General features: G+C 37.8%; 1 protein-coding gene across 5 annotated transcripts in view; it reads left to right on the top strand.

The window, feature by feature from the left end:
• Positions 1-24,234, top strand: part of LOC150109337 (cationic amino acid transporter 2-like) — a 364,125-nt gene that overhangs the window by 314,301 nt on the left and 25,590 nt on the right. For all 5 annotated transcript variants that reach the window (XM_090412716.1, XM_090412725.1, XM_090412693.1 and 2 more), the window contains exon 13: positions 3,949-4,115. In XM_090412716.1, coding sequence (XP_090268842.1) covers positions 3,949-4,115 — 167 coding nt within the window. The remainder of the gene's footprint in view (positions 1-3,948; positions 4,116-24,234) is intronic.

Here is a 24,234-nt window from a genome sequence, read left to right on the forward strand (position 1 = left end):
CTATCCTGATGGATTTTGCAAAGGCATTTGACAGAATACCCATGGAACTCTGTTACGCAAATTAGAACAAATGGGGGATGGATGTGACATTGGTTATGTGGATAAGAGGGTGGCTGCTGAACAGATATTAATATGTGGTATATGGAGGGGGAGAATCGAGGCAAAAAACAGATAACTAGTAGTGTGCTGCAAGGTTCAGTGCTGTGAACATTGCTGTTTAATTTGTACATAAATGATATAGGAAATAACCTGAAAGTAAATATTAATTGTTTGCTGATGATGTAAAATCAGGTAGAGCTTGCAGGACGATTTAAATAGGCTGTCAGTATGGGCAAAAGATAATGGGTATCAGTTTACTGTGGAGAAATGTAAAGTTATGCATTTAGGGATTAATAGATTACAAGCTGTGTATCACATTGATGCCACTGTACTCCAGGAAATAGATGAAGCGAGAGATTTAGGGACAGTGGTAGACAGAAAGTTAAAGTTTAGAGGACATATTGCTAAGGTTGCTAAGGTTTACTTAGCTGTTGAAGAATGCATTAAGAAGTAGAGATAAGGAAGTTGCTATTCCTCCTTTTAAGGCCTCGATACATCCACATCTGAATTATTGTGCTCAAGTCTGGTCTCCTGGGTTGAGCACAGTAATCAGATGGATTACTGTGCTCACCCCGTGAGAAGATTCAGAGGTGAGCGACCAAGATGGTGAGTGGTCTGTAGAATGTTCTCTATGAAGACAGACTGAGGGTGTGTGGATTGTAGAAGTTGGTTGATAAAAGAAAAAAATAGTCAATATATATATATTTTTTTGATTTAAGTTGCTTAAAGTTTTTTAGAATTGATGCAGGGGAAATGTTTCAGCACTTGATTACAGGGGCCAGAACAAGAAGTCATCCTTGGAAGTTGAATAAGGATGAGGTTGTTTATTAGAGGTGTCAGGACTAAATTTTTTTTACTTGGAGAGTTGTGAATGAATGGAATGGATTGCCAGAGTCAGATGTGAGTGCTTTGTCTGTTAATAGGTTCAAGAAGAGGTATGATAGATTGTGAGGATAGTTTGAGTTTCCTGCCGATGAGTTTTCGAACTCGATGGATGTGTCATTTCTTGTTACTAATGTTCCAGTGGACAATATATTACAGCTGCTTAAAGAGTATGCAAATATCAGAGAGGAATATTTTGTAAAGCAACTTTAATATATTTTCCACTGGAATGTTAGTGACAAGAGATGACACATCAAAGCTTACTAAGCTTTGATGTGTCATCTCTTTGGTGTATCATTAAAAACTCCACACACACACACACACACACACACACAATTTTAAAACCCCTATACTAAACCTTCAATTACAAATTGGCTGCACAAGCTAAAAGTAAACCAAAATACTTTTATTGTTATGCTGCAAGTAAAAGAAAGAATGACAATGGAAGAATAACTTTATTGAATGCAGAACCTTTTTGTCAGAAGCAAATGGTATTGTTCAAATAATTAATGCTCACTTTACTAAAATCTACCAGCTTGGTGTATGTAACATAGTGCAGAGTGTTGCCCCTACATTGGATGGAGAGATAGGGATTCAAGAAAAGGAGGTTCTAGTTCTCTTATGTAATCGGGATAAGAATTCGGCAGTTCAGACAGATGGGATGTAAACAAGTGCACTACAAGAATATTCATCCAAACTGGCCAGGCCCTTCACATGTTTGTATAATTTGAGTCTTAGTTGAGGAAAGATCCCACAGGAATGGAAAGAATGTATGATAATCGCATTCACTAGGGTGTGTTATGTTCTTGTTTTTATATATATTCTCTGTGTGCCCATGTGACTTCCCTATTGTTATATCTCTAACTGCCTTTACTCTAACTTTACAGTTAACATAAATTTTTTGTATCACTTAATATCAGATATTCGTTTGCCGACAAATTTGTATTCATTAAAGACTGCGCCAGCTGGCAACTAAACTCTGATACATTATCCAAGAATACTTAAAGAAAATGCAGGGATCATGAGGCATGCAGTTGTGGTCCCGATTCTTACACCACTATTGGTTTCCCCCTTAATGCACGGTACGTAAGTTTTCAAACGGTAGCTCAATCCGCAGAAAGGATGACAAACTCATTTAATTGTATATAAAGAAATACATTTATTATGGCACAAAGACAAGTATACATGTTAATCAAATCCTTAATCTTAAAAGAGTCTGGTTCCCTTTACTTAATTAATCACATCCAAAACTTCTATGTTATAGTCCCTTACTTGACATAAATTTCTTACTTCTATACATACATCTATTCTCAGACTCTTATAACTAAGTTACCTAATATTATCACACATGTAATATTGCATATATACACAAGACAACTCAATAATTCTGACATGCACTTCTCTAGGGTAATACTTCTTATTCTTACTTAATCCTCCCTCCAAAAGTTTTAGCTAACATTTAATTATGTTCTGACCATATAATATTACTGTTCCTAAATCACACAAACAGTTCGGGCCTCGGCCTCCTGTTCGCCCGGAGCCTAATATGCTTTCTTCTCAACCGCAGACAAAAGTGTCCAAATCGCAGACTGTTCTTATAGCACCTCACGGAAATAGCATGTTTCCTTAACTTCTGCTTCCTTACCCCACAGTTACTTTAATCGAACATTTAACATAAGAAAATCTTATGCTTACCGTTCTTGCCTTGAACTGGATATTCTGGTCTGCTTACAGTGTCTTCACTGATGGCCTTGCTATTCCTTTGTTTCCATACAAACCGATTTGAACACTGATGTTAATTTCATCAGTGGCTCTTTCTTCTTATGGATCTGAATTCATTGTAGTTGCAGCCTTGGCCCACGTAACATACATAGCAGGGGGGGATTCTTGCTACATGTGGCAGTAAGCTCTACACAGCTCTCCGACAGGAAACTAGGTGCCGACGAAACCCGGAGACAAGAGACAAGAGAGCAATTCGAATCCCCGACGAAACCTTTATACCTCAGAACAGCTCCCTCACTCGGCGGTGTCGTCACGCATACGGCGAACTGCCGATTGGATGCCGTGGCCACGGACTGTTTTTACATGGCTTAAAACATGCTCTAGCTTATACATATTTACTTGGCAATTTATACATGATTTTATATTCTAATTCATTTACAACTATTCTCTATTAAACTCATGGGTTATTTTAACACTGTTCAGAACTTACACACTTGGATATTTACATGTTCTTGGGACATTATTCGGTACATTTCCCATCCGGAGGCATAAGCATGTCCTTATCCACTCCTTCTGGGATAACTTAATGTTGGGTGGGAAAAAAAAAGCGACTCATCATTTTTTTCCGACACAACAGGTGGTTTAAAGACTAATATGCCTACTATTAACCTATCAGTATTTCTGGTGGGATTGCAGACATTAGTAGACTCCTGCCTACCAATGTCTGCAGAAAGAGGGATGATATGATAGAAGTCTATAAACTTCTGAGATGGTTTTATAGGATATCGATTGATGAAATTTTTTATTATAAAGAAGGTGGGGAGAGGACACAGGGACATCCGTGGAAGTAAGTTTTTGTGATTAAGAAAGCCGTGAGTGAGCAGAACAGTTTGCATATTGAAGTAGTAAGCATATGAAGTGTGAATAAATTTCAGAGAGGGTTTGACAGCTAGTGTGGATGATGTGTGGCCTCCCTCAATGAGTCCTTGACTTCCTGGATGTCTGATAATAATTTTTTTTTCTTTCTTTTTTGATTTGGTTTGAATATGTGCACTTATAAGCCGTGTGCATATGGCAGAATATGAAAATAATGCAGAGCTGATACACATCTGTTGGAGATGGCATTTAAGGATTATCATTTTAATTTATTTCTAAAAAGCATGTACTGTATTTTAAAGTAAGAAATTTTTTTATTGTTGTTTAAAAATTAAACTGATTGCAGCATTTCTGTTTTTTTTTTTTTAGGTGTTCTTATCTGTGTAATGGACTTCCTATTGGCTTATATGGAATTCCAGACTAATGTCATTCATATTGCATTACATGCAATTTGTGGTGTATTAGCAGTAGTTTTACTCTTTGGAATCATCTGTCTTTTCAGGCAGCCTGAAGACAAATCAAAGATTTCTTTCAGGGTAATTTGCATCTAAATAGTGATATTTTTAGGATGTGTAACTCTTAATATTTACAGCATATTAACGATGCAGATAAATTGGGATATCTTTGTTCCTTATATATATATATATAATGACTAGAAACCAAGAAAAAAGAAAACAAAGTTTAATAGCGCAACTTTCAGCGCAACTTTCAGGTGCACATTAAAAAAGAAATAACCAGTAAAACATAGAGGAAATAACTGCAAACAACATAGAAAGTTATTGTATATATTTTCAACGTAAAAACGTTGAAGTCTGCATATTCAAAACTGTTCTCTCATTGGCTTCATTGTTGGGTGTATGCATGCGTATAGCATCTCACGAATGGCAGTATTTGATCATAATACAATGACAGTGTGAAAGGTTGTAACTCAGGTTGTTGTTGAGATGTAGGGAGTCGAGAATAATTTCTTTTGATTCTATTATCTTTCTTTCTAATTCATTCTGGCAAACTCAGCCATAAATTTTATGTTTGGATGTTGATTATTTAGATGTTCTAGGAAGTTCAGGAGAGGTTCACGGCCATGGCTCCAAATCAGGAAAATGTCATCAATATATCTTTTCCAAATTCTTGGTTTAAAAGGATAAAAAGAAATGGCTTTAATTTCTAAATCTTCTAAATAGATGTTCGCAAGTACAGGTGACAACGGATTACCCACTGCAAGACCAAAATTTTGTTTATAGATGATGTCCTGAAACTTAAAGTATCCTGCTTGGCAATGAGTAAGTAAAGCTATGATCTTTTTAGATAATTTATCTTTGAGTAGTACAAGAACTTCATCCATAGGAACTTGGTAAATAAGGAGATTATATCAAAACTAGCCATGATTTCATCTTCTTTAATAATAATATCTTTTATACACGAGACAAAATCTGCAGAGTTTTTAATGAAAGACGATGATTTACCGGAAAAATATATGAAAGATTTAGCCAGATATTTTGAAAGGTTATATGTTGGAGAATCAATTCCTTCTACAATACCTCGAAGTGGAATATTTTCTTTATGAATTTTAGGAAGTCTATATAATCGTAGAATAAGTGGATGGAGAAAATGAAGAGAAAGGCATATGTTTCTAGCTAATTTAGAGGTAGTTCTCAGTAGGTTGTTGGTCCAGTTGTGGAGTTCATGGGTGGGATCTCTCTCTTGAGGATCGAGTAAGTGTCACTCTGTAACAATTCCATCATCTTGTTATGATATTCATCAATGTTAAGAACAACTGTGACTTTGCCTTTATCCACGGGAAGAATAATTATATTTTTGTTGTTTGGTAACTTCTAAATAGCCAGTCGTTCTGATGAAGAGATATTGTCTGTAGGGGGGTTTACCACTATTGATGATGAAAATGGATTCAATGCAGAGTAGGTTTGCCTCTTGGGTAGGAAGAAACGAAGTAGTTTTTTCGATCTTTGTAAGTAATAATTCTTTAGGAATTGATCTGAGAGATAAAACAAAATTTAGGCCTTTGCTGAGGGCACTTTTCTCTGCATCGGAAAGATTATAACTTGATTTGTTAATAACAACTTTTTTGGGATGGAGGTGTAGCCCACATCGGAAACTACAAAGAAAGCTTTTACTAGAATTTGATTATTACACAGAAACAGGAACTGTCATAAAATTCATAGAGGAGTGGAATTCGACTGGTACCCTGTTCTGGATTGCCGATGACAATACACTTCAGCTGAAAAAATAACTAAAAGTGATACTGAACTGTAATATTGACTCTTACTGAAAAGACACATCTTTTCTACCACTAATGTATTTTTTCCCTTCATTTCTATTGTATATCTAAAAACAAAATCCTTTTTATTATTATTATTAATATTCTTCAGGCCTCCATGGAGTCAAGACTCATCATGGGAGGTCCTTCCTAAGAACATAAAGTCTGTCAAGACTCATCGAGGGGAGGTCCACCCTAAGAAACACACAATCTATCATACCACTCCTTAAACTCATTGACCGTTCTCGCTCTCACCACTCCATCAGGCAATGCATTCCACGGTTCAACCACCCTCCACGCAAAGAAACCACTCCTCACCTTCTTGCTCACAGTTTCCTTTCGTAACTTCCAGGGATGGCCTCTTGTCATCACTCCTTCCCGCTGTTCAACCAAGTGAAAGAACTCCCTAGTGTCAACCCTGTAACCACTTCTCAACAGTTTAAAAGTCTCAATCATATCACCTCTCCTTCTTCAATCCACAAAACTCTGCAGTCCACATTCCCTCAGCCAATCCTCATAACTATCCTTGTACAGTCCTGAAACCATCTTTGTCATTCGTCTTTGTATCCTTTCCACAGTTAATTTATCCCCTTCAAATCTTGGGGACCAAATCTGAGAACAAAAGTCCAAGTGTGGTCTGATCAGAGACTTATACAATGGAATGATAACCCTCTTATCTCGGCAGGTCAGTGTCCTTCTCATAATTGCAGCAATCCTCTGTGTTACCTTTACCACCTTTGCAATATGTCCTCTAAACTTAAGGTTTCTATCAATTATCAACCCCAGATCTCTTGTCTCCCTTACTTCCTCCAGTATAACTCCTCCCATAGAGTATGCAGCATTCCATCGATGTTTCAAACCTCAAGACCTTACATTTTGCTGCATTAAACCGATACTCCCATTCATTTGCCCATCTATCTAGCTTATTCAAATCCTCTTGCAGGGCTGCTGCATCTGCACTATTACTAATAATCCTTCCCAGCTTCGCATCATCCGCAAACAACTGAATATCCCCTTGCAATCCACTGGCAATGTCATTGATATAAAGGTTAAACAATATAGGTCCTAGTACTGAGCCCTGTGGGACCCCACTTGTAACCTTCTGCCTCCTTGAAACTGCTCCACTATACACAACTCTCTGATACCTATCAGACTGCCAATCCTGAATCTAGTTGACCAATCTGACATTCAGACCCATGTGCTGCAACTTAAATATTAGCTTATCATGTGGTATTTTTTTCTCTGTAATATACGTTCTTATTGTTGGATCCTATTTCGTCTTAACCCATACTTTGAATCCGACATGCTTGTCACTACGATGTTCTTAAACAAAAAATAAGTTGCTAGTTGATTTCTAATCCAAATATAGAGAAAATTTGTATTTATTGACTGTGCCACTCTATATCTAAATTAGTCCAAGAATTGAAGTAAAACCAACTCTCAACTATTTCCCCTTAATATATTATTATTATGTGTACAGGCCGAGTTTATTTAACTTATTTCATTCACCCGCTTTGGTTCGAATATTTTATGAATGGTGCAGTAAAAGAGATTCAGGCAAAATACAACTTTAGATCAACAAAACAAACATTTAATTTAGGCTTACACTTTAGTTTACATCACTGAATAAGGTATTATAAACATTTTAGCTCATCTGGTAATACAGTCATACCATCTCAGGCAATGGTTAATCTGTTGTCTGAAATACAGCCTTCACAAAGTTCATTTAACTATTTAATAAAGCTCAATATCATAAAGTTCCTTAGTGATCAATTACATTAATATCTCATAGTTACTTAAGTTCCAAATACAATAAAAGGGCAGTAACACTTCTTCACAAGTATACACTCTTAAATCCATACTCCAGTATATATCTCTGCAATAGTTACTGTTAATATAGGGATATTCTAGGAAGAAACACACATATCTCCGCATAGGAATATCAATAGTTGGATGATTTTTACTGGTAATCTTCCTTGTTCATCTACTTATACACGTACATTTCTTATAACTGCATACACTTAAAACAATTAACAACACTCATTAAAACAAATCTTCTTAGTAATAACTGAATAAATTAATGGTTGCAATTCACATAGTTAAACATTCTTGCTCATATCAAAAGGCTTGTACTATCTTTGACATCACTTGACCAATTTAGTATTCTACCAATAACTCCTGAACTAAGATAACACACACTAATTCTTTAACTTGAAGTTTTTATGCACAATTGCTTATACTTCCGGCATTTAATTAATCTTTTAGGCGCTATATCTCTTAACACAGCTATCGTTTAAATTCAACCTTGCTGCCTCTACTTATTCTCTTAGACGTGCTAAGCTTCAAGTTTCCGTGTATCCCTGAAAAGTCGGTCCTGAATTTAAATGCCAACTAAAATATAGCTAGTCATCCAGTTGTCACCTTGCTATCTTCTGTTGCCTTATTTGTTGTTCTACAACTTACTAGCTAACTCGCTACTTGAGTGACTCGCCGACTCGCTGTTATCGCACTCTGACTCCCCGAATCAATCTCCTCTAATTCCATCCGAATGAATCCGTTCTTCGCTTATATATTCCCTCTTCCCGCTGAAATTGTTCTCGTGCTCCACTTCTACTAAATCCTTTTCAGCCCTTCAATACCGATCTACTATGCTCTGTTTCTAAACTCGCGCTAGCTATCTTACATACGTCTCTATGACAACCTAAACAAAATATAATAAAACTGAGGCATTGCATAACATTATACCTCTACATACAGGAACAAATAAGGAATATTTACACTTCAATTAATACACAGTTAAAATGTTGAATACAAATTCTTATAATATTAACATAGCAATAAATAAAATAAACTTAATATTTTAATACAGAGTCTTTTCACTATTAATATATATCCTTGATTAAATAATTAAATATTAATAAAACTTAAAGGTAGTTACATGAATATTAATTTATAAACAAGTGATTTTCATTAAATAATAATTACAAGTTTAGCTTATGTGATGGAAGATCATGTTGGATTCTGAAGCAAATATTAATTACTCAAATCTCTATATATTCAGAATCCAACAAGATTCAGAATCTAAAAAGAAAATCCTTTTTTTTTCTCCGTAATATACATTCTTGTAATATGTAAATAGTCTTTTTTTGTTATCATTCTTCCAATGTATATTTTATGAAGAAGTTTAATAAAAAAAACATCTAATATATATATATATATAATTTCTTTTTTATTTTATTATTATTTTTTTTGTAAACATAACAACTTATGTACAGTCTTATGTACAACAATCTCATGTACAGGATTAACCGGTTTTTGGTTCTCTGCAGTCAGGCAGAGAGGCTACATGCTCATGCTTTTGTTGAGGTATGTTACATCCAAATATCAGTTACATGGTGAATTACATTTTTTTAAAATTTCTTAAATTTAAATTTTTAAATTTAAGCCATTAACAGTTATTTTGACATGATACTGTATAAGAACATCAAATCTGACATGTATGTGGAAGAACATTACAGTTAAAATAGGACAATATTGTCTATTTACATGAGAGTGACAGCTGATTATTATTAATTGCACTGTTAAGCACACAAAATCTTTTTTTCCCCTTTCTTTGGGGGAGGAGATGATGTCACTTCTTTGCTGGAAAGTGGACTATGATGCAGTCGCCCTGCTCAGCCAGGAGTTGATTCTGTGGATTCCAGTCTTGGTGGAAAAGATCTAAGGTATTGTTTTGCCTATGGTGGTGATGCTCGTGTAGGATCCGACTTCTCACCTTTTGTTTGAAGGCTGCAAGGAGTTGGTCAGCTGCCTCTCTCTCTGTGAAGTTGCTGTGCTGTCTGGTCTTGTATGTCTGAGGTAGAAGCTGTATATTACCACTTTAGCAGTGATGAGGAAGTAATTGCAGAATGAATGATTATTTGACTCTGCATGGATGAGATTGAAATACTCCTCTTCTGTATGAAGACTACTTCATACAGAAGAGGACCACTCCTCTTCTGTATGAAAGCTGCCGTTTCCCAAGACAAACTGATTCATTTGGTGGAGAATGTGGCATTCCAAGTAGATATGCTGGACTGTTCCTTGATCGGTAGCAGAACAGGCAGTTATCTGAGACATCTGAATTAAATTTTTGTAATATAGTTGGAGTGGGTAATGCATTGTGCCACATTCTCCACTGAATATCTGCATCAGGTTTGATGGCTGTTTTGCGATATGGTAGGTCCCATTGAAATAGTGTTTGGTGAGATGATGCAGGATTTTCCAATAAAGTGCTTTGGTTCGACTGTTGTGTTAGAGTGCTGTAGATTTTGTTAGTGTTGCTGGGTGTAAGTTTCTCCCATGAATTATTAGTTTTTATCAGAAAGATAGGCACTGGAACTTCTGAGTTAGGAGGGCTAAGCTCCCTCTTCCATTATGTTATCAGGCATGGTGGCTTGAAAAGTGGCCTTTACAGTGTGTACCTGCTCAGCCTGATTCCTGTTTTCCAGGTTTCTGAGCGATTTTGGAAAGCGCCAGGTGAGGCTCGGAGAAGGAATGTCACCCAAGATCCTCATGCCTTGCCAGCTCCATGAAGGAAAGAAAATCTCTTTCTGAGTGATTGGGTTTATTACCATCGTGTTGTGGAGGATGGGTTCCATGAGGATTTCAGGAAGGGATGCTGTCTTCAGTGTGTGCTGGAGGTTTAGCTTCTTCCATCTTAGAAGGGCATCTTTGTAGAAGTTTGTTAGATTCACTGGTACGTACACTGTTGTCATTCTTAAGGTTGTGGAGAGACCTCTAGTGGCAGAAGTGAAATATATTCAGTGGTGCATTTGTGTGCTATTTCCTGCTGTAGTGTATTAAGGAGAAATCGAGTGCGGAACATTGTTATCCTGTTGTCGATGGAAGTCAAGTTTTGTCCTCCATCTTTGAGAGAAGTACATAGCTTGGAGTAGGAAAGCCAGTTTGTTTTGTTAAATATTAATCAATAGATGATTGACTTTATTTGTTTGACGAACTGCAACGGTGGCATGAGAATCTTTAGTGTATGTCAAAGGACACTTGTGCCTATTTGGTTAATAATTATTGTTCTCCCTCTTGTGGAGGCAGAAGCTCGTATTGCTGCCCACTTTTCTAGTACTTGCTTGAAACATTTATTTAGTGTTTCCCAGTTCTTATCCACATAGGAGGGAGTGTTTCCTAGGTAAATCCCCATATATTGTTTCCCTCTGCAGACCAGTGACCAGACATTGGGGGAATCAGTTCGGTTTTTCCATTTGCCACACCACAGTCCTGTGGTTTTATGTGCATTTAGTTTGGCTCCTGAGACTGCTTGGTATTGTTGGTATGGAAATCCTCTTCTTACACCATATCTTGTGATGCGGAAGGGAGCGGACGTGTCCAAGGTCGCACCTGCCTGAAGTTGAATATTGTGCAGTTTAATACCTCAATCAACTTCCAGTTTTATACCTGCATAATCATAAGCACCTGACCTATCGCATTATAAAATTAGTTTTTTTAAATTTGCGAACAGTGGCGTCTCGTACATAAGCACTGTGACACTGCAGCACCCCAAGGAAAAAATGAAAAGATTAAATTTTGTTTGTGTTTATGAATAATAACAATGCTTACAACATTATATAAATGCAATACTTATGTTTTGACATTGTTTGAATAGTTAATAATTGGAATTGTTCGATTAACGCTTTAGATTATGAAACAACTGCACTGCGATCTAATGCAATGTCAGAATTATCGCATTCAGCCAATTGCAGCTAGACTTGCCGATATTCGTTTGCACTTCTCATTGCATGTTACAAGTGATTCCGACACTGCTCGTTTGGGCAGTGTGTCTTATGCTTGAGCACGTTATTTCTGTGAGATACGAAACTTTTATTATTGGTGTTTGTTCGTAGTGAGGGTGAAATATTTTTAATAAAGCTAATTTTTTAATATGTAAATTTATTTATTAATAAATTGGTTACTGATTAGGAAAAAAAAAATTTTTTTTTTGTATATGCAGCACCCCCCACTTAAAATTTTCACCAGCTGCCACTGTTTGCAAAGCTAGGCGAAGTTATTTTAAATTTTTTAAATCTTAATTGTTCCTTTGGTTATTGTTACAATGGTATGCCCTCGAGTGCCGGGAAATTGTGATAGCTTACGTTTCCCCAGATTCGCCTGAAGCAATGGCCAGTAAAAATCCCAGTATATCACCACCAACAGCCGTTCCATGCCTGAACTCAGCAGGAATCGGTCCGAGGTGGCAGGATTCCAATAATCAAGGACAACAGCCACAGCTCCAGAGAAAGAAAAGACATCAATCTCAGCTCCCCAGACAACAACGGACAAAGGTCAGTACTCTCTCTCTCTCTCTCTCTCTTATGCTAATACCTCCCTGCAAATTAATACTACTGGGAAGACAACAACCACTGTACATGCAAACATACAGCTGACCAACCATGTTTTCCGAGACAACAGAATAATAATTTTCGCAATTGAAAATACCCCACTAGAAAAGTACCTAGAAGCAGTAGCGCAGCATGTTCCACCAAAAAATATAACTCACATTTCAAGAGTTGCCGGAACCATACAAATGTACTTTAACGATGCATCTTGGTCTGAGACATTAATTGAAAAGAGAATAAACATCAGAGCATGCCATGTGAATGTCTCACCAATTGCGCTAGCTCCCACAAAAGTAACAGTGTCAAATGTCCCACCGGAAATATGCCATCAAATGCTTCCAGATTCCTGTCAAAATACGATGCAGTGACAGGTAAAATCGGAACTCTACAAGCTTCTACAACTAGGCCTGAATTCGCTCACATCAACAGCTTTAGAAGACAGGCTCTAATGTGCACTTTGATGACAACACAATCGGCTCCATACCTAAAATAATCAACACAGAAATAGATGGAGTACACTACACCTTTTATATTACTGTTGCTGCTCTGTGCTGTCATGAAGAAGGTCGTGTAAGGAAGTTATGCCCATATATACCCAAAAATGAGAAACAGTTAACAATACTACTAACTCTAGCAGATCAGAGAACTAGAAGCAGCAAACAGCCAATCCCAAAACACAGAGCATTCCTAACAAACAACAAAAGTATCATGGAAATAACTTTCAGTCAAATACCGAGGAGACAAAATCAAGCAGTGGCACTAACGAAATCCAACTTTCGAAAGAACCTCCACCAACATCAATTAAAAGCAGTCCTAGAGAAAAGGAAACAAAAAAAAACAGACAACTAACTCTGATAAAGATAAAAATAATGAAGAGGAACAAGAAACAAAAACAGAAAAACAGCGAAAGACGAACCAGTGCAGCTGCAACAGGGAATCTTTGCCTCCAAACATTTCGAACCCTCCCAACAGCCTGTAGAGGAGGGGGGGGGATGAAGAGATCGAGCTTCTCGAGTCCTCAGATGATGAAGAGGAAACTGGAAATGCAGGTTTTCCTCACACTGAAGGCCCACTTATAAATGAGCAGCTACAGAGCTTTCTTAAAAAATTTTGAGGCTCTTCACAAAAACTGCTGACAGCATATGACTACACTGCCGACATCAGTGGCCTTATCATCCAGCTGGAAGAATTAAGAACCATTCTGGCAGGAAAAAGAGGAAGAAACACCATTAATCTCAGGAAAAGAATATACTACTTGATCAACGAGCTTGAATCCCGGCAGTAGCATAACTATCCGTAAAGTAAGTGAGGATTACCGCACCAAAAAAAAAACCAAACCATAAAATGAGCACCTCAGTAAACCTTTTCTCACTAAACACTAGAGGATATACCACACCACTAAGAAACAGGCAGGGAATTTCAACTGTGCTCTGGATCCTACAATGGACAGACAACAATGCCAAGAACATCGACACTCACTAGCTCAGCTTCTCCAGGATTTAATAAATGATTACAAGCTGACTGATACCTTCAGACACTTGCACCCACATGAGAAAGTGTTCTCCTGGAGGGCCAAAGGTGGTCCTACCAGTGTCCTATACCAGGCATGGCTCGATAGATACACATCTATGCACACAATACCCTACGTAAAGAGAGTCACATACCATTCATCTCATGCATCAGACCATGATTCCATCCTTCTGAGCATTTGCATTCCTGGACACATCGGACACAAAGGAGGAGCATACTGGATATTTAATAACAGCCTACTACAGGATACAGAATATCTCAGAACCTCCAAAAACAATATCGAAACTCTCAGCGATATACATATACATACTTCCCAATCAATTTCCGAGTGGTGGTCATGCTTTAAATCCAAAGTTAGGGTATTTACCCAAAAATATAGTCACCAGAGGAATTTGAATAAGCATTCAGTCCTTAAAAACCTGCAACAACAACAACAGCAATTACATCATCCGGAATCTGAGAAATACCAGTCCCTAGAAGTCACCAATATGCTCACACCTAGAGCACTCTGCAAGAAGAGCACTAATAAGAGCACGATGCAAACACATTAACTTCAGAGATGCACCCAAAATGTATTTCTTCTCACTGGAAAAATGCCAACAAGAGTGCACCACGATATCTGCTATAACAACAGATAGTGGAAACATCATAGAAAATCATGACGAAATCCTCTTACATACCTTGCAGTACTACAAAAATTTATACCAAGCGAACTCAACATCTATGTATGCCACAAATATAATTATCTCCGATGTGAAAAGACTCTCACCAGCAACTAGGCATAACACAGAACTCTCCATCACACTACACGATTTGACAACTGCCTGCACCTCTTTACCTAAAGATAAATATCTTGGCATAGACAGTCTCACCACTGAATGTTTCCAGTCCTTCTGGGAACAGCTTGCACCTATCCTCTACAGAATATATGTGTCGATGCCAATACTAATGGCTTCTCACTCAATATCACAGCACCTGTTATTAAACTTATTCCAAAGAAAGGAGACACGACAAAATTAGGAAACTGATGACCTATCTCCATCATAAACACTGACTGTAAAATAATATCAAAAGCCACTGCCAACAAACTTAAATCCACTCTGAATGAAAATAAAAAATAGGCATCAGAGCTATTCCATTCCTGGACGATCTATCCAAGAAAACTTGCACCTCATAAGGAATCTCATAAGCATAGCCAACAATAACAGTGAAACAATGGGTCTTGTAACACTAGACCAAGAAAAAACTTTCGACCGCACTGAACACCTATACCTATTCAGCTGCTTGAAAGCTTTCAGCTTTGGCTCAGGCATCATCCATTCCATTAAGATGTTGTATGCCAAAGCATTCTTTTGCATGAAAATAAACAACAGACTTACTACAGGATACAGAATGTATCCATAACTGTACCATACGGCAGAGGTATTAAACAAGGCTGTCCACTTTCCGGTCCTCTTTACACAATTGCCATCAAGCCCTTTTTGTGTAGATCAAGCATGCTGCTTAGGGCATTCCATCCTAAACTTTCCTACCAAACCATAACCCTGAGAACATATGCTGATGATGTTACAATTATTGCCCACAAAGAAGAGGATTTCCATAACATACAAAAAGCATACCAACAATACCAAGATATCAGGAACATTCCGGCATATCTACTTGAAATGCTCAGTCAACACCCAATTAATCAATTTGTCTGGGAAACAGCAGCTCTCACCTGTGGTAGTCTTCATACAGAAGAGGATTATCTTAATCTCATCCATGCAGAGTCAGATAATCATTCATTCTGTAATTACCTCTTCATCACGAAAGCAGCAATATTCAAGCAACATACAAGACCACACAGCACAGCAACTTCACAGACAGAGGCAGCTGACCAACTCCTTGCAGCCTTCAAACAAAAGGTGAGGAGTCGGATCCTACACAAGCATCACCACCACGGGCAAAACAACACCTTAACTCTCCTGGCTGAGCAGGGTGACTGCATTATAGTCCACTTTCCAGCATAGAAGTGACATCATCCCCCCCAAAGAAAGGGGGGGAAGAAAGATTTTTGTGCTTAACAGTGCAAATAATAATCAGCTGTCACTCTCATGTAAATTGATAATATTGACCTATAGGAACTGTTATGTACATCCACATACATCAGATTTTATGTTCTTATATAGTATCATGTCAAAATAACTGTTAATGGCTTAAATTTTAAAAAAAAATGTAATTCACCTTATAACAGATATTTCAATGTAACATACCTCAACAAGAGTATGAGCATGTAACCTCTCTGCCGGACTGCAGAGAACCAAAAACCTGGCTTGTAGCCCATTAGGATCCAGAGTTGGGTTGACAACAATAGTATTATCTTTGATGGACAGCATGGATTTGCTAAAGGGAGATCATGTTTTAGTAATCTACTTACTTATTACATTAAAGTTACTGCTTCCTTGGACAGAGGAGAAGGATACACAGTAATATATTTGGATTTTGCAAAGGCTTTTGAAAGAGTACTTCATGATAAGTTGACAGTCAAACTATAGCAGATGGGGTTGGATATTAGATTGGTGCATTGGATTGGAGAATTGCTATCTGATAGGTATCAACAAGTTGTGTAGGGAAGAGCGATATCCAGGAGGGTGTGAGCAGGGGAGTGAGAGGCAGGTTTTTTTCGTGTAGAGTTGTAAATGATTAGAATGCCTTGCCTGAGAGTGTGGTGTCTGCAAGGAGTTTGAGTGTGTTTAAGACACGGTATGATGAGCTGTGTGTGTGTGTGTGTGTGTGTGATAAAAGGACCTCCCAGATGAGTCTTTGACTCCATGAGGTCTTAGGGTAGTAATAGTAGTAATAATAATGTATATATATGTATATATATGTATATGTATATGTATATATATGTATGTATATATGTATATGTATATATATGTATATGTATGTATATGTATATATATGTGTATATATATGTATATATATGTATATGTATATATATATATGTATATATATGTATATATATGTATATGTATATATATGTATGTATATGTATATATATGTATGTATATGTATATATATGTATGTATATGTATATGCATATATATGTATATATATATATATGTATATATATGTATATATATATATATGTATATATATATATGTAGCATATCATATCTACAATATCTATAATCACTTTAAATTTGTAGGGGGATTGATGATGTATACCTAAGCTAAACCCTGCTCCATGGTGTTGTTGGGTTGCAGATGATGTAGCTCATAAGGATACTCTGCCCATTTTCTAGATAAATTGGATGAGGAGTTATTTGTTTTTTGCAGAAGTAATATGTCTGTATGGTATTTCTGTACCTGGTCAAGGACTATTCTATTGCATAAAGCAGAGCGGCACATCTTCTTGCATTGAGAGAAAAAAGGCTCAACGACATTATGTTTATGAAAGTTTGATTGTAAGTTGAATTTAATATTGGTCCTGGTATTGTGCTTGTAGACTAATTAGGTAGTAGATTCGCTTGCTCCTGTTAACTTCCACTCTGCTCTTTATACCTTTCAATTTTGAGTGTAGATCCTGAAGTTGAGGTATTAGTTCTGGGATTTTTGTGGTGTATTTATTATTATTACGGGCGACTCCAGGGAGTCCTTAGACTCATCGAGGGAGGCCCTAAACATCATGTCCACACAACTATATGACATTCTCACAGTATCTATCATAAATTGCCTTGAACTCACTCACTGTCATAGCACCCACACCAGACTCCACTCATTTACCACTCTAAAAGTAAAGAACCCATCTCTAACACCCTTGCTAATCACACTCTTGCCCAGCTTCCATAGGTGTCCCCTAGTTCTCCAACCACCAGTCCTGATCTCAAAAATATCCTCTGATTTAATCCTATAGAAACCCTTTAGCAATTTGAATGTCTCAATCATATCTCCCCTTTTCTGCCTATCAACTAATTTCTGCAACCCACAAATCTTCAACCTATTCTCATAAGGTTCATTCCATAGACCTGCTATCATCTTGGTCACTCGCCTCTGGATCCTCTCCACCTCCTCCCCATCAAGAAGAAACCTAGGTGACCAAATCTGGGAACAGTAATTGAGATGAGGTCTTATCAAGGCTCAGTACAGAGGTACGATAACTTGCTTGTCTCTGCTCGTCAAAGTATTTTTCAACAACCAAGTGAGTTGATGATTTAGCCACTTTTGCAATGTGCCCCCTAAACTTCATCTCCCTATCCACCAACACTCCCAAGTCCCTGTCCTCATCAGTCTCCTGGAGTACAGTTCCACCAATGTGGTATACTGCTGCTAATCTTTTCACCAAAATGCATAACCTTACATTTTGTCACATTAAATTGACATCCATTCTCCTTAGCCCAGAACTCCAATCTATCCAAGTCGTTCTGCAAGCTTTTGACATCTTCTGCATTCACTATTGCCCTACCCAACTTTGCATCATCAGTGAACAAATGAACTGTTCCTCTTAGATCCTTCCCTATATCGTTAATGAACAAATTAAACAGCAGTGGTCCAAGAACAGAACCCTGTGGCACACCACTAGTCACAGGCCATCTTTTGGACTCTACTCCTGAATAAACTACTCTCTGATATCTCTCCATCAACCACCCACCTATCCATCTCACCAACCCTATATCCATTCCCCTATTTCTGTAGTTTACGGATTAGAATTCCGTGTGGTAACCTGTCAAATGCCTTAGCCAGGTCCAGCAGTATCACTGTAAACCCATTACTCTTATCCAGTTCAGCCGTCACTGTGTTATAAAACTTGAGCAAGTTACTGAGGCATGATCTACCCTTCACAAAGCCATGCTGTCCCCCACACAGTATCTCATTTTCATAAATCCATTCCTTTATTTTTCCCTTGACTACTTTCTCCAAGACCTTGACAATGACTCCTGATATGCTGATCGGTCGGTAATTTGCAACAGTAGTCTTGGATCCTCCTTTATGCAGTGGAACTATTTTCCCCTCTTTCCACATCTTCGGGACTAAACCAGACCCGAGACTCGGATTAAACAACATGGTCAAGGGCACTGATAATTCCTTAGCTGCTTCACGTAAGACCCGTGCCGGTATACCATCTAATCCCACAGATGTATTCACATTAAGGTTCTGTAATAGACTATTCACCTCCACTTCATTCATCACAATTCCCATATAAACTAATGGTTCCTTCATTTTTTCAATGTCACCACCTGGATGATATACTCTTGCAAATTGCTTGCTCAGTAATTCCACGATATCGACTGATTCAATGATCTCCTTACCATCATCATTCCTTAAAATCTTCTGCTGTGTACAGTTTTTTTTTTTACTTGCAGCATATTGAAAGAACTGTTTGGGATTCTCTTTAGCTTGCATAGCTAGTTTCCTTTCATAATCCACTTTTGCTTTTTTTTTTACCACACTCATTACCGTTCTGGCTTGCACTTTATACTGTTCGTGTGCCTGCAGGTCACCTTTCTCTTTAAATTCCCTCCACAGTTATTTCTTTTTTTGCAGTTAAAGGCTATAGTTAATTTGTGAGGGGAGCCTCGCACTTTATATATGAAAGATGACAGCTGCCTCATGGTTAGGGGACTGTCAGTGTGAGGAAGTTCCCCCTCAGCTTCTTCCTCCTCTAAGTCATCATGTGGAAGTACAGAGTCCTCATAATCTGGAAACTCTGCTTATCCTTTGCTGGCTGCAGGTGATCAAAGGCTATTCTGATTATTTTCTTCTATCGAACAAGGTTTTGAATTAGTGGCAACCTGGGTTGGTGATTCTGGTTGTTGTGTCCAAGGATTGCTTATAATTAGTTCATCCTGGTCATCTCTGTTAGGAGGGTCCATGTTTTCATGCTGTTAAGTGTTGCTTGATGTGCGACTTCGTTGTCAGAGTTTTGAATCTCATTACTCTTCACGCATTCCAGAGCGATGTGAACCTTGTCTTTTCCAGTTCGGGATTTTCTTGGCTCTGAAATTCGTGATGGGGAGAGGATTTTCGGTTTACTTTTTCCTATGTTTTGATTTTCTTCATGTACAATATTGTTCTGTTTAACTGGTTTGCTGTTCTGGACTAGGATATTTGTTGATGAATCGTTGGAAATATAGGGAAAGTGTTTCCTATATTTCCCAAGACATTGGATGTGGGTGGCAAAGACCCTAGCACTGGCTCTGCCTAGACATACCAGGATACGCCATGTATGCTCACATAAAGGCACCCAATCATAATACCCTGCATGTGTTCAGTATCTACATACCACAGCAGGATGTTCTGGCATCACAAATCTTGGACTTCATTCAAAATCGTCTTTCTAGTATTGACCAAGAACATATAATAATAGCTGGAGACTTTAACTGCACTGTTGACCAAGAAAAAGACAGACTTCAATGTGCTGAACATCGTAGCTCACTAATAAACCAACTTCAAACACTAGTAAACAATAATGAACTCATTGATGTCTTTCAGCATCAGCATCCAGATAAGAGGTCTTATACCTGGAGGTCAGCAATCACAGCAGCTAATAGGCCTTTCTACCAAGCATGACTAGACAGAGACTACATCTCCAAACAGACTGTTCCTCTAGTTAGAAACATCTCACATATTCTTTCCAACATCTCAGATAATTGCTTCATAAAGCTGCAACTTTCATTATCTTTGGAACCATCCAAATCAGGAAGTGCCTACTGGATCTTCAACAATATCCTTCTGAAAGATTCAGATTATATAATAAAAACTCAGGCTTTAATAACTAACCTCACTCACTTGAAAGGGAATTCAGAACCAATGAAATCATGGTGGCCCCACTTAAAATCATGAATAAAATATTTCACGCAGATCTACAATCACCAGAAGAATCAACAGAGAAACATTAGCATCTGACAACTCGAAGAACAGCTCTAGTATCTACCAGAAGAAAGCCTTAAATATAATTCAGCCCTCCAAGCCATGCAAAGATACAAGTATCTGCAAAGGGTGCCCCACATAGATCGCAATGAAAAGTTTTTGGAAAGTGGAATATTGGAAGCATTCCCTTTGGACTAAACTCTAAGAGAGAGAGAGACACATGCACTCACTATACTTGGAATGCCTTTCCCCACTTACCCAATATTACTAGTTCAAGAACTTATATAGAAGAATATTGAAACCTTTGAAGACTGGAAAATTTTGCCACTTTTCTTGTCTTCTAAAGCCATAGTACTTAAAACCGTAATATTTCCTGCTCAGCTATACATAATAAATATTACAGACATTACAGAAGCTGAAGAAAAGGAATTTCTGCAACACTATCAAAGATAGCATGGAAGCGTTGAGTTTCCAGTGTTTAGTCGGCGACTAGAAGAAATTTTTCTAAGCCTTTTTTTGACCGGTTCCCGAGTTAGTCGATCTCTGGCACGGGCAAGCAGGTTTTTCCTCCCGGAAACTCGGGTTTTTCGTCCTGTAAACTCAAGAAAATCGACCGTAGAACCCACATTATTTCAGACATTAAATATATTGTGTTAGGGTTAGAGACCACGAGATGGCAGCACATTTGAGCCATCTCTCTTCACTGCGTACCGCTTAATTAGTGATAGCCTTGGGCCATCTGTCTCTGATTGGGTACCAGTGGAGATTGAACTGCCCACTCAGTCTCCAAAAGTTAGATAGGGCTAAATGGCCTCGCCTACTCCCGTATATACGGGAATAAAAAAAAAAAGAAAAAAAAAGGCGTTAGCTGAAACAATAGCAGCATTGAAAATTCATAAAATGTTGCAGACTAAGCAGACATGTGCAGAACCTTCTCCAGTACTACTTGGGTTTTCATCTTCCTCTAGTGAATGATTACAAAGGCCCAGAAGCTGAGATTGTTCTTCTGAATACTATAACATTTATGACATTGTCATTCTTTTCATTAATAAAAACAAAACTAATTATAATTCTTGTAGATAAACTTGTACGTTGGTAATACATAACTATCAATTTTTAGGGAAAGACAACGTATACTGTTATATTAATTAAAAAACTTTAATTAATACTTCCTATATTTTGGTAATGTTACATTAAGCGACTAACAAACTAAAACCTTTTAACTCTAGATCCCCCAGAATATATGGACTTCCAAAAATCCATAAACAGAATGTGCCATTAAGTCCCATTGTGGATGGCATTGATCCCCCCCCCCCCCCACATACAAATTAGCCAAACATTTAGCCAGCGTGCTCACACAATATACTGGCAACACATCTTCACACATAAAAAACTCGGCCCACTTTAAAGCCAGTGTAGAAAACCTCTCACTCCAACACACTGACATAATGGTCAGTTTTGATGTCTCCTCTTTATTCACCAATGTCCAGCTCAGAGATACTTTGGACCTCATCCAAGCCAAATTTCCTCCCAATATCTCAGCCCTATTTCAGTTTACCATGAACTCAGGCTATTTTGTTTGGCAGGGAAAATTCTATAAACAAATAGAGGGGACAGCTATGGGTTCTCCACTCTCTCCACCTTTGGCCAACTTCTTTATGGAGACCTTTGAAGAAAAAGCCTTAAACTCGGCCCTACTTAAATCTACTGTTTGGCTACGCTATGTAGCCAAACAGTAGGTTTAAGATGATGTGTTCGCTATTTGGCCGCATGGCTTGGACACACTTCACAACTTCTTATCACACTTAAACAATCAACACCTCAGGATCCAGTATATCTTGGAAAAAGAAAATAATAACAATCTCCCTTTCCTAGATACTCTGATTACATGCCAGCCTGATTGGTCCCTGGCTTTCTCTGTCTACAGAAAACCTACACATACAGGTAGATACATTCACCAGCAATCGCCCCCCGCCTCCTAACAATATGGGATTATAAAAACCCTTTACAACAGGGCAAAATTAATCATTTCAGATAACAATGCCCTTACCTATTAACCTCACCCCCCCCCTCCATAACAGAGACTACTCTAAATCTATCACCATTCCTTATATTTGGGGTACTTCTGAAAAGCTAACAAAAATCCTAAAAAAATATGACTTGACAACTTGTTATAAACCATATAAAAAATTGGCATCTCTTATCCGCTCTCTCAAAGACCAGCCACTTCCCCTAGACCTACCCGGAGCAAACCAGGTCTCTTTAGTTGCAAACTGTCTTACTATGGCCAAACAGGCAGGACAGCTAATATCAGGATATCTGAACATAAGGATTATATCTCTTTCCACCAATACAGCCACTCAGGACTTGCTAACCATGCTTTGAACACCCGCCACAAAATACGCTGGAAGAAAGCTACCTTACTTCACCACAGCAAGTATAAATATGAGATATTATTCCTGGAATCAGCCTCAGTTCTAAAAAAACTCCCCAAACCTCAACAAATTTGAATGCATGAGACTGCTCCCAGATATGGGAAACTTGCATTCTTAGAACATCACACTAGTACCCAATTTAGCCCACTAGGTGGAACCTAGTGGGCTAAATTGGGTACTAGTTTTTAGAACTCTAGAACTGACTTCAGTTGTTGTCTCAGCCATATTTTTTCAGTGTTAGAGCCTGCGTGCACATATCATTACTTATGTTCCCTGAAAAAATATAGGAAGTATTAATTAAAGTTTTTTAATTAATATAACAGTATAGTAATATAACAGTCTTTAACCTCTTTTGCTATGAATTTCCACAGTTGTGTACTGATAACAACAATTTGTTTCAGAACTTACTAAAGTTCCAAAGACACCCTAATAGGAGGGATCTTGCTTGGAGAATTGCATATGGTCACCTTCCAATAAATGCTATCAAATAGAGGTACTTTAACATCAGATATCTAATCTGTGATATTTGTTACCAATTGGAAACAGCAGAACATGCATTCTATAGTGGCCCTCTTGCCTTGCATATTAGGAGCAGATTATGTAATGTGCTGGACATTCCATTACCTACAACAGTTCAACCCCCCCCCCCCCCACACACACACCTGTCAGCCATGGGAAGAGAATTTTGATTTTTATAATTTCTAAGTGTAAGCAAACAAAGTTTGCTTATACTTGGATAAAGGACTGGACCAAGAATATAATTTCTTGGCATCTTTAATTTATAGGTTTCTTTGTTTATTATAGTTGCCTGATTTATAATTCCATATAAATTCCTTTTACTTTGATATCTCTGTACATCTATTCATCCTCCAAGTCAGGACTGCATGGATTTCTGCAATACTGAGAAGGATGCTGACCTGCAGAGATAAAAGAGTTATCTCTTAGACTGTTGTTCTCAACTTTGGTCCCCAGGATTTGAAGGGAATAAATTAACTGTGGAAAGGGTACAGAGGTGAATAACAAACATGGTTTCAGGACTGTACAATGTTAGTTATGAGGATTGGCTGAGGGAATGTGGACTGCAGAGTTTGGTGGAAAGAAGAAGGAGAGGTGATATGATTGAGACTTTTAAACTTTTGAGAGGCAGTTACAGGGTTGACACTGGGGAGTTCTTGCA

The sequence above is a fragment of the Typopeltis vanoorti genome, chromosome 2 (genome assembly GCF_054136105.1).
Source record: "Typopeltis vanoorti isolate ZY-2024b chromosome 2, IOZ_Tvanoo_1.0, whole genome shotgun sequence".
In the NCBI taxonomy this organism is placed as follows: Eukaryota; Metazoa; Arthropoda; class Arachnida; order Uropygi; family Thelyphonidae; genus Typopeltis; species Typopeltis vanoorti.